Genomic DNA, 21100 nt, shown 5'->3' on the forward strand with positions numbered 1-21100 from the left:
ATAACAAAGTATTGAGATGAACTTTTGATATTGACCAAATACTTATTTTCCACCATAATGTGCAAATAAATTCTTTCCAAATCAGACAATGTGATTGTCTGGATTTGTTTCCATATTTTGTCTCTCATAGTTGAGGTATACCTATGATGGAAATTACAGGCCTCTCTCATTGTCTTAAGTGGGAGAACTTGCACAATTGGTGGCTGACTAAATACTTTTTTCCCCACTGTATATGTGTTAAATACATTAAAACAGGTGTATTTTTACTTTTTTTTTAAAAAAATGTGCTTAAACTTTAACAAGCAAACCAATTAGCTTTCAAATTATGGGTCTGGCTTAAGGTAGCTAGGATTGAGGGGTCTGAATGCCAACCCATCCAGCTTCTTTAAGCCCAGTGGTCCTTCCCAGCACCTCTGGGTTCCTAGGGCTTTGTGCATGGGAGAGCTGCGATGAGCTTTAAAAGAGCCCACCCGGATGACGACATGTGGTTGTCATCCATGCTAAATACATTTTGAAATTGACTACCAGGGGTTAATCTGTGTCTTACATTTTTCAGATATATAGCAAAGACTTGATGACTACAATTTTCCTAAAACGAAAAGGCCTTATGGTCCATGTCACTTCTTTGGAATCCATTGCTTTGCTTTCTGATAATACTATGCATATCCTAGTACCGTTATACACATTGATACAATGTCCTAGATTCCTAGATGCTTCAGAATTTTTCATGGGACCTTGTTGGAAACACACTTGCAGAATAGTTTATGCACATGTATTTAACTGTAAATTATTTACATTTCTATTTTGTTATTTTAGTGTATCTCTGTGTATAACAGAAGATGGCTCAAGGGATGACAGTGGGCATTCCAAGGCATTTTAGAGGTGTGGTCAGAATTTTTTTCCATAGGTCCAACATACAGACTATACTGCCCCTGTAAAGAATTTCATCTCTCATTAGTATCTTGCTATTTCAAAGCTGATGATTTTGTCTCACTTTTTATTTATTTTATTTTTCATTTCTCACCAGCTTTCAAGTTTTTTTTTTTTTTTTTGCATACGTAAGAATGGACTGTAGTAAAATAGTACATGAGGATAAAAGAGAGAAGTCCATCATTGTCAGGGTGCCAGGAATCAGACTGAGACGAGAAGTGCAAAAATAATCACACCTTTATTAATAGCAAAAAATAATAAAAAGTCCACAAGTCAAATAACAAGCCAGGAGTCAAAACCAGAGCTGGTAGCCAGACGAGCCGAGTCAGGAGCCAAAGCGAATAGTCAGACGAGCCGGAATCAGGAATAAGGAAAACAGCAGAGTCAGGAACAAGCCAGGGATCAGGAACCAGGAAGGACGTCAGGAAGCCAGGTAAAACACAGGAGCTCTCACAAACAGGTCTGAGACAACGCAAAGGCAAAGCATACTGAACAGAGGCCCTTTAAATAATAAGTGATGACATCACAATTCTGAGACTGCATCCTGTCTCACATGGATGATGCACAACAGTCTGGCCATAAAAGGAAGTGCAGGCAATGAGCAGCATCCCCCACAATGCACCAAGTTAGGAAGAGAGGTGAGTAAAATGGATGCCAGCAGCACATGGCAAACACAACAGGGAAAAAACCCTGACAGTACCCTCCCTTCAACGACCCCTCCCCCGCGGGAGGACAAAAGGCTTATTGGGGAAACAGGCATGGAAGGCACGGAGGAGGGCAGGACCATGAACATCAGAGGAGGGAACCCAAGAACGCTCCTGCGGACCATAGCCCCTCCAGTGAACCAAATACTGTACACGGCCCCTGGACATACAAGAGTCAATAATGCTGCTGACCTCATACACCTCATGGTTGTCAACAAGGATAGGACTGGGATGAGGCAACACAGTGGTAAATCGATTACAAACCAATAGTTTCAAGAGGGAGACATGAAAAACATTGGAGATGCGCATAGCAGGAACAAGGTCAAGAGCGTAAGCCACAGGATTAACCTGTCGGAGTATTCGAAAAGGACCAACATAACCGGGAGCCAATTTATTGGAAGGCACACAAAGGTTCAAGTTGCAGGAGGACAGCCAAACTCTCTCACCAACCTGGTAGGAAGGTGCAGGGAGACGCCTACGATCAGCCTGGAACTTTTGGCGCTGCATAGAATGATGAAGGCAATCCTTAATCTGCACCCACGTGGAACGGAGTTGCCGGAGATGCTCCTCCAAAGCCGTAATACCCTGAGACATGAATGAATCGGGCAACAAGGATGGTTGAAACCCATAATTCGCCATGAATGGGGATAACTTGGAGGAAGCATTAATAGCACTATTACGAGCAAACTCTGCCCAAGGTAACAGTTCAGACCAATTATTGTGGTGATCTGAGACATAGCAACGGAGGAACTGTTCCAGAGCTTGATTAGACCGTTCCGAAGCCCCATTGGTTTGAGGGTGATATGCCGAGGAGAAGGAAAGCTGGATCCCCATTTGAGCACAAAAGGAACGCCAAAATCTGGAGACAAACTGGCTACCCCGGTCCGACACTATCTCCTTGGGTAACCCATGTAAACGGAAGACCTCCCGGGCAAAAATGGAAGCAAGCTCCTGAGCGGTAGGCAGCTACATCAAGGGAATGCAACGTAACATTTTAGAAAAACGGTCAACCACCATAGGGATAACAGTATTGCCATTGGAAACAGGGAGCTCGACAATGAAGTCCATGGAAAGATGTGTCCGAGGAAGCTCACCATTAGCAATAGGTTCAAGAAGACCCACAGGAAGACGTCGAGGAGTCTTATTCTGTACACAAACTGAGCAGGAGGCAACATACGCAGCAACATCAGAACGAAGACCTGGCCACTAGAATTGTCGAGTGACAGACCAAATCATTTGGTTCTTGCCTGGGTGACCTGCGGCTTTAGGATAGTGGTAAGTGTACAAAAGTTTAGTTCGAATATTCTCAGGAACAAAACACTTACCACTAGGTTTCTCAGGAGGTGAATTGGTTTGTGCAGCCAGGATCTCCTCCCTCAAAGGAGAAGTCAAATTAGTACGTATGGTAGCCAAAATATGGTCAGGAGGTATAACAGGAGTAGGTACAGACTCCTCCTTCGACAGAGGCGAAAATTGTCGAGAGAGGGCATCAGCCCTAACATTCTTACTACCAGGCAGGTAGGAGACCACATAATTAAACCGAGACAAAAATAGCACCCATCTGGCCTGTCGGGGCGACAAACGTTTTGCTTCAGATAGATAAGTTAAATTCTTGTGGTCAGTAACAATGAGCACTGGCATGCTAGTACGCTTGAGAAGATGCCTCCATTCCTTAAGTGCCAAAATTATAGACAGTAATTCCCTGTCGCCAATTTCATAATTGCATTCCACTGGAGACAATTTCCTAGAGAAGAAACCACACGGATGCAAAGAACCGTCAGGAGTAGGACGTTGAGACAAGAGGGCACCTACTCCAGTCTTAGACACATCAACCTCAAGAACGAAAGGCAGGACAGCGTTAGGATGAGCCAGAACTGGAGCGGCAGCAAAGGCAGTCTTAAGACTATCAAAGGCCTTAATGGCAGTAGGCGACCAATGGAGTGGATCATTCTCTTTACGGGTCATGTCTGTGATAGGTTTGACAAAGGAAGAAAAGTTTTTAATAAACTTTCTATAGTAATTGGCGAACCCCAAAAAACGTTGAATAGACCGAAGACCAACTGGGCGAGACCACTGCAGAACTGCAAATAACTTGTCAGGATCCATGGAGAACCCTGCAACGGAGATAACATAACCTAGGAAGGTTACTTGAGTCTGATGCAACTCACATTTCTCGAGTTTACAAAACAAGCCGTTCTCACGTAGTCTCTGAAGTACCCGTGTAACATCAGAACGATGAGCCTCAAGTGTGGGTGAGTATATGAGGATGTCGTCTAAGTAAACCACAACACACTGTTGCAACATATCTCGTAGGACATCATTAATAAATTCCTGGAAAACAGCAGGAGCATTACCTAGGCCAAAGGGCATTACAAGATACTCATAATGCCCGCTCCTGGTGTTAAATGCTGTTTTCCATTCGTGGCCCTCCATAATCCTTACGAGATTGTACGCTCCTCTCAAATCAAGTTTAGTAAAGACTGTAGCTCCATTGAGGTGGTCAAAGAGTTCCGTAATAAGCGGCATAGGGTAAGCATTCTTAATGGTAAGACGATTAAGACCCCTATAATTGATACATGGTCTTAACTCGCCACCCTTTTTCTTCACAAACAAGAAGCCAGCCCCTGCAGGAGAGCAGGATTTGCAGATGATCCCCCACGACAGAGCATCGGCAACATACTACTCCATAGCACAATTCTCTGCAACAGACAGAGGGTACACCCGGCCTCGAGGAGGAATGGCTCCGGGTTGCAGGTCTATGGCACAATCGTAAGACCGGTGAGGAGGCAACGTATGGGCACGCACCTTGTCAAACATGTCTAGGAACTCTCAGTACTCCTCTGGCAATTGAGATACTGAAGAAGTGCACAAGACTTTAACTGGTTTCCGAAGACAAGTGGAAATACATTGCGGGGACCACGACAAAATTTCGGACCTGTGCCAGTCGAGAGCTTTTGGAGCCAGGGAGAGTTTTAGAGCCAGGGATAACCCAGAACAACCGTAAAATGCAGAGAGTTTATCACCTGGAACTGGAGGGTTTCAAAATGGAGAGCCCCAACAGCCATGGACAACGGAGCAAAACAGGAATGGAGTGCTTTGATACAAAAGCACTGTCAATGAAATAACCCGCAGCACTGGAGTCAACAAGAGCCTGAGTGACTATGGAGGAGTCCACCCAGGAAAGGACAACCGTGACCAAAGGTTTCTCCTTAAGTGGTTCCGGGGACGAGGATAAACCACCCAAGGTCTGCCCCCGACAGGACCTTAGGTGTGAGCGTTTCCCGGCTGTGTAGGACAAGACTTCAAAAGGTGGCCCTGTAACCCACAATAGAGGCAGAGCCCCTCCCTCCTCCTAAAGTCCCTCTCCGCCGCGAAAAGACGCGTAAATCCCAGCTGCATCGGCTCAGCAGTACCTGGTTACTCGGGACCAGGAGGCATAGAAGAGAGGGAGGCATGGGTGGGAACGAACACGTAGGAGACAATGGAACAGGAGGCTTCCGCAAGCACTCCTTGAAAGAGGGCCTCTCTCCGAGTCTGATGTCAATTAAGATAAAAAAAGACACCAATGCCTCGAGATCCTCTGGTAAATCTCTGGCAGCAACTTCGTCTTTGATCGCATCAGAGAGCCCATGAAAGAAGGGGGCAACAAGAGCTTCATTGTTCCAACCTACCTCTGCGGCAAGCGTACGGAACTCAATAGCATACTGAGCAACAGATCTTGTACCTTGCTGAATGGACATGAGTCATTTAGCAGCAGAGGAGGAGCGAGCCGGAACATCAAATACCCTTCGAAAGGAGGCCACAAATTCAGGGTAATTTGAAATCACAGGTTTATTAGTCTCCCACAAGGGATTAGCCCAGGCAAGAGCTGTGTCAGAGAGTAACGAGATGAGAAATCCCACCTTAGCTCTGTCAGAGGGAAACGCCTGAGGTAAAATCTCAAAGTAAATGCCCACCTGGTTCAAAAACCCTCTGCACTGAATAGGATCGTCTCCATATCGCTGAGGTAGAGGTGCAGAACCGGACATGCTCCTGGTAGGCATAGGTGCAGCAGCGGAAACAGGAGCAGCCATAACTTGCGGGACACTTTGGTCCAAATGTTCAGTGCGAGTCAGCAGGGTTTGCACGGCTAGTGCAAATTGATCCAAGCGGTGATCCTGTTCATCCATCCTGGAAATGATGGCAGATAAAGGTGGATTATTAGCACCATCAGGATTCATGGCCCTTGCGTAATGTCAGGGTGCCAGGAATCAGACTGAGACGAGAAGTGCAAAAATAATCACACCTTTATTAATAGCAAAAAATAATAAAAAGTCCACAAGTCAAATAACAAGTCAGGAGTCAAAACCAGAGCTGGTAGTCAGACGAACTGAGTCAGGAGCCAAAACGAATAGTCAGACGAGCCAGAATCAGGAACAAGGAAAACAGCAGAGTCAGGAACAAGCCAGGGATCAGGAACCAGGAAGGACATCAGGCAGCCAGGTAAAACACAGGAGCTCTCACAAACAGGTTTGAGACAACGCAAGGGCAAAGCATACTGAACAGTGGTGCCACTTTTTGAAAAGAGAAGCAGGGATGATTCAGGAAGCTATAGACCAGTAAGTTTGACATCAATATTGGGGAAAATACTTGAAGGGATTAAAAAAGATTATATTTATATATTTGTGTAAAAAAAGATTGAGTTTAAATCAGCATGTTTTGTTGAGAAATAGATTGTGTTAAATATTGATACAAGGGAGGAAAGCATAATTCAGTCTCTATATAAATCCATGTTAAGACTGCTGTTTGAGTATGGAATGCAGATCGGGGGACCAATTGCTGAAAAATACATTGCAGAATTAGAAAAAGTTGAGGGAAGGGCAACTAAATTGATAAGGGGAATGGAGAATTTAGATTATGGGGAGAGTTTAGCCAAACCTGATATGTTTTCTCTCAAAAAAAGTGCTTGAGAGGTTAAATTATTACTTTTTTGAAATATATTAAAGGCCCATATACAAAGTAGCCAGAAGCACTGTTTATTCCAAGGCTAGAGGAAAGGAAATTAATTCTCCAGTGATATTTAAAATTTTACATATTTACAACAGATTAACCTATCTGTTCTATTATGTTTGAACTGACAATCCCCCCCCTTCCCTTGTTTAAAAAATTATCTAAATGTGCTTACCATCCTCTCCCCCAACACACCTGCAATATTTTGAGTTCCACTTGTAATCTAGCCCTTAGTTTTGAAACTCTTCCAAAATATTAATGAATAGAAGATAACACTGAGTGCAGACCACAGAGGAGGCTCACAAAGCCTATATTATATCACTTTTAGTATCACTTTAAATGTTTGCTTAATATGTAATCACTACAGGGTATTACTATTATTTGTATTCACTGCAATTACAAGGTGCTTACAGTCCTTTTAAGCCCTTTGTGCCGGCATCAACTGTTTAACACCGGAACAAATTTACAATGTAAACGCTTGCTGGAAAAACTAAATCATGCGATCCTTGATGACATCACGTAATTTCAAGACCGGGATTGGATCATGGGGGACTGCCTACGCTGCTAGGCACCCCCCATTGCAATTTTTGATTGTGTAAAAGGGGGAGGCCATCCTAATGGCGTTAAAGCCAGCACTGTTAGGCATGGCGTCTAGGGTTAAAGAGTAATCCTAAAATGTTATCCTTTGTTAAAGAGTAATACTCGGAAGCATACCGTTTTTGACATTGTTGCAAAACTGCTGCCAGATGACTATCTGGCAGCAGTTTTGCAACAATCTTTGTAGCAATGTTATACATAGTTGCAAACAATTCTGCCATAAACTGCTAAGACATATTCACCCTCCTAAGAGCCTATCAGCCTATCTAGCTTTCCTCTTCAACAGAACAAAGTCAATCTGGTAATAGAAGTAAATTGGAAAGTTGTTTAAATTTGCATACCTTAATTCACAAAAACTTAATTGTGGTTTTACTGTCCCTTTAACATTATGTAATACTTTAGTAACTTTAAAAGAAATTATATTATATATACTACTTAGTGCAAACTATTTACAAATGTACACTTTTTATAAAGTACTAACTTAGTCACATAAAAAAACCCTTGTTTGGTTGAATGTCACCAAGAGGTCACAGTTTGGGTGCACTGATGAAATACAGTTTTGTCTGCCTACCACTAATAACTTCCTCCATTATGAGAGAGCTATGTGTGGTTTTGCTTGAAGGGAATCTGCAGCACAGAAGTTTCATGCTCAGTGCATTTCTGCAGCAGCTCCCTTACATTCTTACAAACATCTGCTAAGCAAAGAGGAAATTAAAGTGTTAGAATTGATATTTGCTACCTAAGGATTATTATGAAGCAGCTTCAGCATAACTTTAATTCACAGTAAAATGTATGCTACTTGCAGACCAGACACAGCCATTACATTTTCCTATTGACTCAAGCTTAGGGTTGCCACCTCAGCCATGTTTTCCTGGACACTTATGAGTTACACATGCTGCAGGGTGTGCAAGGAGGAACATGTATTGTGTTTCTGGACAGCACTATTCATATTCCTCCCTGCACACCCTGCAGCATGTGTAACTTATAAGTGTTCTGTATTTTAAGGGACAGGTGGCAACCCTACTCAAGCTCCTTTGTTTTTTTTACAACCTAGAAACATCCATGTTCTATCATACTGTGTTGTAGCGTCTGTTAATATGGAAATTGCCTTTTACTTTCCTTTCTGTAGTGCCCTCATCCAAAGATTTTCCAGTTTTTAATGTTAAAAGAGGCCTTCTACTTGAGCTCTGCCTAAGGTCTCATGGATTCAAGAGTCACTGTGTGTATTATCTACAGAGTGAAGTACACATTTAAGGACTTTCTACACATAAATAAAAAATGGAAGACTTCTAGTTAAAAACATTCTGTGTCATATGCATCAAAGATCTTAAATGCTGCAGTGGGTTTGCAACTAAATTATGCTACTAATAATTTTATATAGATTTTTTTATGTGGTTCTATTAGCTAAAGTGTGTCTAATTTTTTGTTTAGAAAATTTTAACTTGAAGTGTAATAAAGTTCTAATAAAGGAATTTCATTGTGTACAGTAATTCATATATGGACCTGTCTTAGAGATAGTATTCAATGAGTTTAATCGTGTGTCACAAATACTGTTTTTCGAAAGTTGTTTAAAAGGGAAGAGCTGTTTGAACCTTAAACGCTAATGTTTTATGGTTTGATGTATTGTATATACACACAAATAGACTATCTTTAATGCTTACTTTATTTAGGCTTCGTGCTGCACTGTCTTTTCCACCTGGAGTTAAGTTCCTAAGTTGAACGTCCAGCAAATCTACCAGCTGATCCATGGCACGGACTGAATATGTTATGTCTCCAGCATTCAAGTGTCCTTTGGTGTGCTCTGCAAGTTCCCTTGCAATGTTGGCAGCCGTTTCCTGTGATTTCAGCTACAAAGAAAAAAGAAATGGAAACAAAAATGATGTGCCTATATTTTGACATAAAACAACCAGTTCATTCATACTATTATGGTACATTATAAGTCAACTGCCAGATGTTGGGGCATTGGAGCCACAATTATAGTCATATAGGAAAAGATGTGATGGAACAGTTCCATAACACAGGCGCAAAATTTGACTCATAGCCAAAGTAAGAAGTTGCCAAGGAATGTCTTATACTTAAATGAGTGTGTATGGATTGCAAATATTACAATTAAGCAATCAAATTTTTGTTTATATTATGTCTGCCAATGGAGACCAATTAATTAAAAGGAAATATAAGTCAACACACTTCCATGATTCAAAATTCTGTTATTAAATCAAATTAATTTTCTTGGTATCCTTTACTAAAAAGCATATATTAGGAGCAGCAATGCCCTACTGCCTCATCACTGGCTTACCAGTTTTGTTTAGCTAGGTCCTAGTAGCTCATTGATGTTCAGGAGCTGACTTAACAATTCATACCATATCCAGTGTATCCCTTATAAGTCTATTATTTTTTATCTGAAAAAGTATACCTTTATTTGGAATTTCGTCTAATGTTTTTTGTCAGTGAGATTCACTGTGTCTGCACACTGAATTAATTATATGCACACTTCTTACTAGTTGTTTTGACTGTAGTATGAGGGTGATAATGAGGTGTTGAAAAGAATGGCCTATGTTCTCATATTTACCCTCGGTACAATGTAACAAACTAAAAAAACAAAATCTTTAACTGACATAGATTTAAAGAACCAATCCTAATTTATTTTGCTTAAGAAATATACAAAATTACATATCAGAATAAGTATATAACTGGGGGAAAAGATTTTATTTTTTCATATTGTTAGAAAAATCTGAAGACTGAAAGAGAAATGATTAAGAAACAATACTTTGATAGGTTTAATTAAGGGAGATGTACATCAGTATTCAATTAAACGTACTGCTTAATAATTAGATGTTTAAAGCATAATTTTCTATGAAACTCATTATAAATCCCTATGGCCTAGATTATAAGTGGAGCGATAATTATTTTTTTTCGCTCGAGAGTGCTAACTGCAGTCAAGGTAAATCAATAGCACTCCCATGTTAGCACTAGTATTACAAGCTGAAAGTAAAAAGACTTTAGATATCACAACTGCGCTAACTCCATCTCCCCATAGACTTCTATTGGGCTCTCTAAAATAACCTTTTGTATTTATTGCTCTCAAGCAAGACCAACTGTGCTAAAGCTGAAGTATTTCAAGTATTTCTATTTTTTTTAAAAACACACATACATAAAAAAAACAATTTTAAATGGTTTTAAAATGATATTGCATATTTAAAGATTTGACAGGGAAGGGCACAAAAGTGTCTATATGTGTAAAACTTTTATTTTAACCCTTACGCTTTACTTCAGGTCTCACGTCACGTTAAATATTCTAGCACTACTACGGCTACGCTTTCAACTTGTATAATCAGAGATATTTAGCTCAATCACAATATCCAATATGTGCGCTAGAGCGATGTCAGCTACGCTAAACATTCTTTTGAAAATCTGTTTTACCATGTACTTGTAACATCAATTTAAGGAATAATTTTAGTGTGGTCCAGTATTCTTGGCTTATATTTGTTGTCGCTTAGTTTTCTGTGTCATGTTAATATTAGAAACATAGAAACATAGAATTTGACGGTAGATAAGAACCAAAAAGGCCCATCAAGTCTACCCATATTACATGTTACTTTTTTTTTTTTTGAAGGTTTCTATCATGTCACCTCTTTCCCTTCTATCCTCTAAGTATTTTAGATTTGTATAGGTTGAACTCGATGGACTTCAGTCTTTTTTCAACCTTATCTACTATGTTACTATGTATACATATTTAGATCATAGAGTCTTTCTTTGTACGTTTTATATTTTAGACCATGTACCATTTTAGTAGCCCTCCTTTGGACAGCTTCTAGTTTATTTATATCTTTCTGAAGATATGGTCTCCAGAACTGTACACAGTATTCCATATTTGGTCTAACTAATGATCTGTAAAGTGGCATAAGAACCTTGCTATTTCTGCTACTAAAACCTCTTCCAATGCAACCAAGCATTTGACTGGCCTTGCTGGCTGCACTGCGGCATTGTGTACCAAATTTTAAATCATCTGAAATAATAATTCCCAAATCCCTTTCTTCTTTAATTACAGTCAGTAATGTACCATTGAGACTATAATTGGCCTTTGGGTTTTTGGATCCTATGCATAATTTTGCTCTTGGTAATATTACATTTAGTTAGATACATGGCAGAAAAAAAAATGGGCTTCATGTCCCTTTAAATAACAGCTGGAGGAGGAGGAGCTAGCCAGCTAATGAAGCAGCAGCACTTGTGGAGAGCTCTGTGTTATATACTCCATTAAACTGATATAAAGTGCTTTTGGAGACCTAATAAAGCCTTAAAAGGATAAGGAGCAACATCCCCAAGCAGAGGATTATCAATACAAGGAGCCTTTTTTAAGATTGTGAAAAACGGAACTCAATCCGGTATTGAGAACCAGAACAAAACCAGGAAACCCCCCGGCTTCGGCCTGCACCGGATTGAAAGGCCTCACGAAAAGTTATTTAAAGATCACCAAACTACCTAAGGTCAGTGTAACAGATGCGGTCAAGCACTAGTGGGGCTAATTGACATCATAGCTAAGAGAAAAGGGTCATTTTATAAAGCAGAGAAAGGGCCCTGAGCCTATCCACATTTTCGGCCAAAACTGGGTAGGGGAGAGACATTCAAGACCCTGCATCATAACTCTTTAATAACTGGAGAGGTGTCCCAAGGTGGGCCTTCCATTACAGGAAGATCTGCTCAATTGAAACAGAGAAAAAGCCCATTGTGATTTAGGCGCCAAACGCCATTTTAAAGGCACTTTTTCTCTTCTTTTTTTTTTCTTCATTACCACTTTTCTCTCCTTTTGCATTTTTTATGGAGTGGAAAAGGTGGGGTTGGCACATTATATATTGAGAGAGCCAGAGAGGTTTAGTGCAGCAAGAGCCATTAATAACAGCACAGCATCCTAATTACAAGTGTGGAGAAAGACTTTTGAACTAGGTGCATTTCCATGCTGCAGCACAATAATATCACATCTACCATCCCCCACTCAGGCTTTCATTTACCTTTCACTCCAAAAGGTGCTGCTTCGGTTAAGGCAGAGAAAAAGCTTATTGTGATTTTGGCGCCAATCGCCATTTTAAACACACTTTTTTTTCGCCACTTTTTTTTTCCTTTTGCATTTTGTATGTGGTGAAGAAGGTGAGGTTGGCACATCATCTACAGAAGTCAGACAGGGAAATACAGGCTTACTGTCAGGTTAGGAAATATCCAGAAGTAGACCCAAATGCAAGGGCAAACTTAAACAAAACCCTTGCACTCTGAGTTTAATCCAGGACGTGACCCCATGACAACCTCCAAAAAACAAAGTACTCACGATATGGAGCAGGGTTAGCCTGTGCCAAAGTAATTCATGATATTAGCCAGATAGACTTCTGAATAAGGAACTGGTTTCAGGAAATGCCTTCCACAGAATCAGGAGAGCAGGGAAAGTCACTTATACTCAGACAGAAGAAGGGTAAAACAGGAAACAGTTAATAATGCAGGATTAGGTCATTTGTTATCAGGCAGTCTGAAGGTTAACACTGTGTAGACAGTCTTTGCAGAGTATGCAACAGGTAATCAGGCAGTTTGAGGGTTAACTCTGAGTAGACAGTCTTTGCAGAGTATGCAACTGGTAATCAGGCAGTTTGAGAGTTAACACTGTGTAGACAGTCTTTGCAGAGTATGCAACAGGTAATCAGGCAGTTTGAGGGTTAACTCTGAGTAGACAGTCTTTGCAGAGTATGCAACTGTAATCAGGCAGTTTGAGAGTTAACACTGTGTAGACAGTCTTTGCAGAGTATGCAACAGGTAATCAGGCAGTTTGAGGGTAAACACTGTGTAGTCAGAACTTGCAGAATTAACAACATGTAATCAGGTAGTTTGTTAACAAACAAACGGACACTGGAGAAACAGGAAGCCAGAATAAAAAGCCTGGTTGTGACATCATCAGGAAGGGGTGGCTCAGACACCTGTCAATCAAGCACACAGAGAGGACTGCAGAGCTTCCCAGCAGCTGAGCGTGACACTTACTATATCTATCTCTACAAAGAGGAGGCAAAAAGACTGTGCTATTAGCGGAATAGGGGCTGCCTAAACCACACACTCCAAGTATATAGATAAAGAGTAAAAAACTTCTGGGACTTCCTGTGGGTGGAGCGTGTAACTGGAGTACACGCTAGAGCTCGGTGAGAGAGAGCCGATTATCAACGGAGCCCGCTGAAACTCTCCTATTGTCTGGAGTGAGAGACCGGCTTGGGGAGAACACAATACGGCGAAGGAAGTCCCATATACTGATATCCAGCTGAATGGTATCAGCCTCAGTCACACATACAACACCAACAGCTACACTGGAGAGCGGCAGCGGTCGGATGACGAAGTTCCCCCAATAGACGCTGTACCCATACCAACGGACTGCACCATTACCGGAACACACCCCTGTGAGGGGGTGGCGTGGTAACAGCCGCGCAGACAAGTCGACTGCCTGGGAACAGACGGGAGGTGTCTCGACCGGACCTAGGCAAACGGCAGAGGAGACAAACTTTGGACAAGGCTGCAGGACGGCAGGTGAACAGCAGACCATGCAAGTATAGCCTTTGAAGACAGTGGTGTTTGAAGTGCCTGCTTATGAATTGAAAAGGGTATTAGCAGCAAAGAGCTATGTTATAATGGGGGATGAAGAGTGACCGTTTTTTTTTTTACTTTCCGCTCAGAGCTGTTAGGTACTTGGTTGTGTCAAGACTGTTGGAGAATTATGATAATCCACTAACGTATCAACGTACTAAGTTAAGACATAAAGCCTGGAGGTGGTAAAAGGCAGTCAGTTCGGAAAGCTTTGCTTATAAGACACAGAGCTCTCAGGGAACGCTAAGGCCAGAACAGACCAGTGGAATTGTTTGTGGAGACTCTGCAGCTATTTTGTAGCAAATTAGAGAAACCCAAGCAGGCTTGTAAAAGGCCAAGTGAGGAGAAAAGTAGTTGGGGATTCCTCACTGAGCTGGCTTTATTTTTCATTGCTTTTACACAGTTATATAGCGGGACTCTGGCTGCATCATTGGGATGGGAGGAGGAAAGAGTTAATCCTGCAACCACTTTGTTAACAGGAAGTTTGATTTCCTTTAAACTGCGACCTGAAGAGTAAGGGGCATTGACTTTGAGGAGAAGGGAAACATCATTGGAAGTTTGTGTAATGAGAGATCTATGCTCTGTGTGAGAACAGGAAATTACTTATACAGAAATCTCAATATCTGGAGATAACAAAAGGACTAACAGTAAATTCATCCAACTACACATATGGACTGAGAGAACAGCAAATAGTAAAAGCTATCACTGTGACAATTATAACTGATGCATTTATTGTGCTGCTTTTGGTTTTAATTATTATGCATGCTGGCAAGGCAAGATTCTGATCATATCACCTGTAGATATTTCCCAGGTGGTTATAACATCTTTCCAGGTTGACTGAGTCCGGTTGTTGCGGTTTTTCTTTTTGTCAGCAGAAATACTTTGCTTCACTGTACAGGTTTAGAATACTACAGAGTCAAGGAAAAAGGATACTGAGGAGTTAGTAAAGTGAGCTGGTCAGTCCAGAAAGGGAACAGGGCACTTAGTATTACAATAACTGTTTTTTAGGTTGAGCCAATCAGTTGCAGACAGGAAGATAGCCAGAAAGTGCTGGATAACTGGGGCAGATTACTGGCTTTATTATTCTGTTCAAGGTTGTAGGGGAGTGTGAACATTCTGTGCTGAGTCGCGGGGAGAGAGGGGATGTAGTGAGACAGGTACGCTCATTTTATTTAGTATTCCACATACCACATAATAGAACATATAGGCATTAGTAGCCCCACTTGGACTCCGTAGGGGGAGTTCATTTATTCTTTTTTAAGCACACCAGTAAAACGCATTACACTTGCAACCACAGTTGCAATAGCACTTTAGGCACCATTAGTTAGTGTGCACTTGATCCATTCTGGTTTAGTTGAAGTGGTCCGAATCACTTTTTTTCTTCTTTTTTGCATAATCACAATTAAATTAAACCCTAAATCACATTATTATAGTACCACACACTTCATGGAGAGATATATCCCTAATCTGAAAGTTAGGTCCCCCGCAATGCCTCCCAAGAGAGGCAAAAAGTCTAAATCTGCCCAAGAGATAGGTACTGAGGACAATATGGATCCCCAGTTACCGGGTACGGAGAAACAGTTGACACTCAATCAACTTGCAGAAATGCTTTTACCACAATTTGACTCAGTCAAAAAGGAGATAGCCACTCTCTCCACTGAGATTAGATCTTTTTCAAATAGGATTTTAGAAGTGGAAGAAAGACTCTCAGTAGTTGAGGATAGACAAAACACACAAGACACCACTTGGGCCAACTATGAGAGTAAAATTAAAATGATGCAATCTAAAATAGAAGATCTGGAAGACAGGTCTCGCAGGAACAATATTCGCATAGTTGGCCTACCTGAATCTAGCGAATATTCAGATCTAGTATTGTTTGCTTCAGTCACCTTACCTCAATTGTTAGGGATGCAGCTGGCAGAAAAAATTCACGTAGAAAGAGCTCATAGGACAGGAGGAATAAGGGATTCACAAGAAGGTAATCAGTGCCCTAGGATGGTAATAATTAAATATTTGAATTTCCAACATAAAATAGAGATCATGAGACATTATAGGAAACTTCCAGGGTTCAAGATAGGTATGAGGCCTGTCTTTCTGTTTCAGGACTTCTCAATGGAGACTTCCTCCAAGAGAAAGGCAATGGCGCCTTACTGTTCTAGCTTAATTAAAGCAGGTATCCAGGCTAACATGAGGTATCCAGCTAAAATTGTAATCCTTTCAGATGGGAATGTGACTGTATTGAATACACCAACAGAAGCTAAACAATATTGTATAGAGAAGGGTATTGTATTATGATAGAATGCCTATGTTTATGCAGTAATTTGGAAATGGCAGATGTACAATGTGTTTGTCAGTTATTTTGTTTGCAGCGGGGGGACGGGGGCTCCCTGTGTGTTTTTTTTTTTTTCTATCCTCCCACTCTTCGTCTCGTTGCTCTTCTTCTTCTTCTTCTTCTTCCCTGTTTTATCTGTCCAGTATCCCCCTCTTTTGCTTATATGTGTGCCTTGAGACAAAATAAACCCGTTCTGTGTATTACAGGTCTACCCATAAGCGGCCTTGAACACCCGATCCCGTATGATCTCGGAAGTGGAGCAGGGCTGGGCCTGGTCAATACCGGGCTGGGTGACCGCCAGGGAACAGCAGGTGTGGTAGAACGCTTGGAAAAGGCAATGGTTAGAATAGTCCTCACATCAGGGAAGGTAGGAAGAAGATTAAGGTATCTGATAATGGTTTTTATAATAAAAATTCTTCTTTTTAAATGTTGAAATGTGTATCTTGGAATGTAGGAGGTATCACCTCCCCTAGTAAAAGAAAAAATGTGCTTAGACTGTTAAAGCGCCAAAAGTCCGACGTTATTTTTTTGCAAGAGCTGCATTTGAAAGAGGCGGAAATAAATAAACTGTATACTAATTGGATTGCTGAAATCATAGCAACTCCTTGTAATAGTAGGAAACGTGGAGTAGCCATAATGTTTAACAAAAATCTTACATATGTGATTAAGAATCAAATGTTAGACCCAAGCGGGAGATATATAGTTGTACAAGTTGAATTAAATAAGAGGTTGTGGACTTTTTGTAACATTTATGCCCCAAATGAAACTGAGCCAGATTTTTGGGATACGATAAAAAAGAAAGTGGCTAAATATTTAGGACAAAACATAGTGATGGCCGGTGACTTTAATGCGATGATGTGCCCAGAAATTGATAGGCTAAGATCACGGGCTGTTAGGAAACATAATAGAGAGGCAAAGCTCTTACAAGAGTTCGCAAAGTCACTTAAATTAAGAGATATATGGCATGTGCAGCATCCGGATGAGCGTGCTTTTTCTTGCGAATCCACAACATTCAATAATTTTTCACGCATAGATATGTTTCTGATTGATGAAAGGCTACTGACCTTGGGAATAGTGACACATATCGCGGAGATAATTATTTCAGACCATGCTATAATAAGTTTGAAGCTCGAAGACCAGATAAGCAAAGGCAGAAGTAGTAATTCATTTAGCTTTCCTAAATATATGTTTTTAGATAAACAATTCCGGAATTTCTTATCCGAACGATGGAGGGCGTATCTTAGTCAGAATAGCACGGGGGTAAGCAGTCCAGAAATATTATGGGAAGCAGGGAAAGCAGTGATGCGAGGTGAGGTTAAAAATTATATGGTTACAAGGAAGAAGAGGCTAACAGAGAGGGAGATCCAACTTGCGAACCAACTTAAAAATACATACAGGCGGTATGTGGCCTCCCCGAATAGCTCCTCCTGGAAGCGTTATAAAGCAGCTAAGCAAGAACGTGAGACACTCCTGAGAGAAAAATGGGCAAGGGAAGACACACGAATAAGGGCATTCTGTCAAGGATTTCAGGGGATAGCCACCAAACATTTGGCAAAGCTAATCAATTTTAGGAAAAAAAACAACGTAATTCCACTTGTCAAGGAAGGGTCTAAAGCGCTCACCCACCCAGCAGAGATCCGAGAGGCATTTTTTAGATATTATCAGGAACTTTACTCGAAGAAAGAAAGCAATAAGATAAGAATGTCGGATTTCTGGCAAAAGATCCAGGTTCCAACTATAGATAAAGAAGAATTAAATCAGATGAATTCCCCAATTACGGAGGATGAAATTAAAAATATGATAGACAAAATTAAAACCAATAAAGCCGTGGGGCCGGACGGATTACCTGCAGTTTTTTACAAAATTATCAAGAACGACATTTCAGGTACACTTGTGGAACTTTATAATAGTTATTTTGTACAGGGGAATCTAAAATCACCTTACTTCACGGAGTCAACTGTGACTTTAATTCATAAGAAAGGGAAAGCAAGGGATGAATTGGGGTCTTACCGACCGATTTCACTCCTGAATCAAGACTACAAAATTTTAACCGCCATTATTGCAGAGAGATTAAAGAAAGGGATAGGCAAACTAATACACAGTGATCAATCAGGATTCATTCCAGGGAGAAACCCGGTTAGGAATATGCGTAGGGTGCTAGTTATCCTGGATCATTACTTTAACATTTCACAGACACTAAAGAAAAATTCACAAGCAGACTTAGCTATGCTTACGATAGACGCAGAGAAAGCGTTTGATTCCATAATTTGGGATCACTTATTTATGTCTCTCAAGAAATTTGGTTTTGATGGAAACCTATTTCAGATGATTAAAAGGATATATACTAATCCACGCTCCCAACTGTTGGTTAACGGTGAATTATCCCGGTTTATAACTCTCCAAAGGGGCACGAGACAGGGATGCCCACTTTCGCCCTTACTCTTTGATCTAGCTCTAGAGCCATTGGCGGTCCAACTCCGGCAAGAATTAAAGGGAATAGTATGCGGGGAACATAGTATTGTAACTTCTCTGTATGCTGATGACATTATGTTATTTTTACAAAACACCAAAGAAAGTATTCCTAGATGTCTGGCAATTATTAACAATTTTACCTCCTTTTCAGGATACAAAATCAATAAGGAAAAGTCAGAGCTATTATGGATACACCAGACAAGAACGAGCTTGGCACAACATGGTCTTAAAGTTGTTAAATCGCTAAACTATTTAGGTATTAAAATAAGTAATAATCCCAAAGAATGGTATAATCTCAATTACTCAGAGTTTTTTGATAGTCTAGCGGGTAGATTAGGTAACTGGAACATACAATACTTATTGCTTTTGGCAAAAATTGTTTTGATAAAAACAATTGCCTTCCCTCGGTTATTGTTCCTTATGCATAACCTACCATTATTAATTAATAAAAGAGATGTTGCTAGATATAATAGAGCGTGTGCACAGTTCTTATGGAAAAAGAAGAAAAGACGTATAGCCATTGAGAAACTTGCTCAAAGCAAAAGATTTGCAGGGTTGGCCCTGCCAGACATTGTCAGATATAACATAGTAGCCCTTCTGAAATTTGGCATAGACTGGGTAACAGAAGAGAATTATGTGACCTATTTTGATCTGGAATCTATGTTGGTAAAACCTTTTGATCTTAAGCCAATATTACATCACCCATTGAGGAGACTTCCCAGCAATGTCAGTACGTTGTTAACTTTTGCCAATGTGGTTCAGGCATGGCAGAAATTCTGCGGATTAGTAGGTCAGGATTTTCACATATCTAAATATTTGCCACTCAGTGGTACCCCTGATTTTATCCCAGGGATTAATGACAACTCGGTTTTCAAAATTTGGGCACAGAGAGGGTTACGTTATTTTTCTCAGCTGGTTCAGGATGATGGGCAAGTGATACATACATTTGCAACATTGGCTGAGCAGTTTCGGTTACCTAAGAATACATTCTTTGCTTACTTACAAGCCAGGAGTTATCTTTTAAAAGCTCTACAAACACACAGAATCGTGTGGGATCCAGGAATTGATTCAGGAGTGAAATTATATGCGGGCGGGAGAAGATCTATATCATATTGGTACAAACTTCTACTAAACATATCTGGGAAAGAAAACATTAAGAAAAGGAGAATGTTTCTTACTAAGTATATCAATTCGGTACAATCCGAAGAGATTGAACGCAGTATCAAACTAGCAGACGCGGCCACTAGAGTAATAAGTTGGAAAGAATCGCAAGTTAAACTTTTAAACAATTTCTATCTAACCCCAAAGAGGATGAGTAAATGGGTAAAGAACGGGGATATGGGGAAATGCTTTAAATGTCAGAAAGCAGGTGCGGATCTATTACATTGTATATGGGATTGTCCCATAATTCGACAGTTCTGGAGCAAAATACAATTCTGGGTGAACAGGTTTTTGCAAGAGGAGAGTGTGTTTCATTTAAGAGATATTTTTCTTCTAAAAGAATATGGGTGTAATAAAGGAGAGGGACAATAAATTAATAAAGTCATTTTGGCTGCCCGGCACATGATATTTCGCAAATGGGGCGCTCACGAGGCCCCGACGGTATGCGAGTTCTCCAATCTGATCAAGATACAAATGATTACAGGAAGGTAGTATTTATCCGGGGGGTCGGAAAAAGCCGTGAGGCTCTTCTTTGACAAGTGGAAAAGGGTAATTTTATCCTGGCCCCAGCAGGACCAGATCCAATTTGTTCTTCCCTTGAAGAAGAACATAAACTTCATGACGCTAGTTGTGGGTGAGGTTCTCCCGGTCAATTGGCTGTAAAACATACAGAAGGGGTTCCGGACTACGACACTATACAGGCAGCTCGTAGACTTATTCCGGCTTTAGTCTTTCGGTGATGGTTCTTTTTCTTCCATTTTTTTTTTTTTTTTTTTTTTGTTTTGTGTGTTTTTTTCTTTTTCTCCTCTCCCCCCACCCATCTCCCCCTACCACAGTATGCCGTGCGGGCAGTTATAACGGCGACAATTTTTTTTTAAAATTTTTCTTGTGACTTTTGACTTTGAAATGAGGAGCCATAACAGAACCGCCTGATACGCGGATTATTTAACTGTAAAATTTAAATTGCTGTTTTGGTTGTTGTGATGTGTGAAGTTCTCAATAAAAATATTACAGATAAAAATATAGATAAAGAGTCTGCTTAGGACATCCTGCCTCTCTCTATATTATTGTGGATTTTTATGGCAGGCTTTGTGCTTTGGGGAAACCCTTAGACCCAGAACTGATACAGCCCTCACATAAACTTTTGACATCCCAATACAGCGGGTTATTGCAGGGGTGCTGAAGATTACTATGTGAGCAAAAATAAAACATATTGGGGGTTCAGAGCAATTTGAGACACACGGCCAGGACCCATCCCATAGATCCTCAGGGAATCTGATGTGAATTCCACCCCTCTGACACGTCTTAT

General features: G+C 40.7%; 1 protein-coding gene across 1 annotated transcript in view; it reads right to left on the reverse strand.

Moving 5' to 3' along the window:
- Positions 1-21100, reverse strand: part of ADGRL3 (adhesion G protein-coupled receptor L3) — a 1741359-nt gene that overhangs the window by 354326 nt on the left and 1365933 nt on the right. The window contains exon 11 of the mRNA XM_053703187.1: positions 8882-9067. Within this exon, the coding sequence (XP_053559162.1) occupies positions 8882-9067 (186 nt within the window). The remainder of the gene's footprint in view (positions 1-8881; positions 9068-21100) is intronic.

This window comes from Bombina bombina, chromosome 2, assembly GCF_027579735.1.
Source record: "Bombina bombina isolate aBomBom1 chromosome 2, aBomBom1.pri, whole genome shotgun sequence".
In the NCBI taxonomy this organism is placed as follows: Eukaryota; Metazoa; Chordata; class Amphibia; order Anura; family Bombinatoridae; genus Bombina; species Bombina bombina.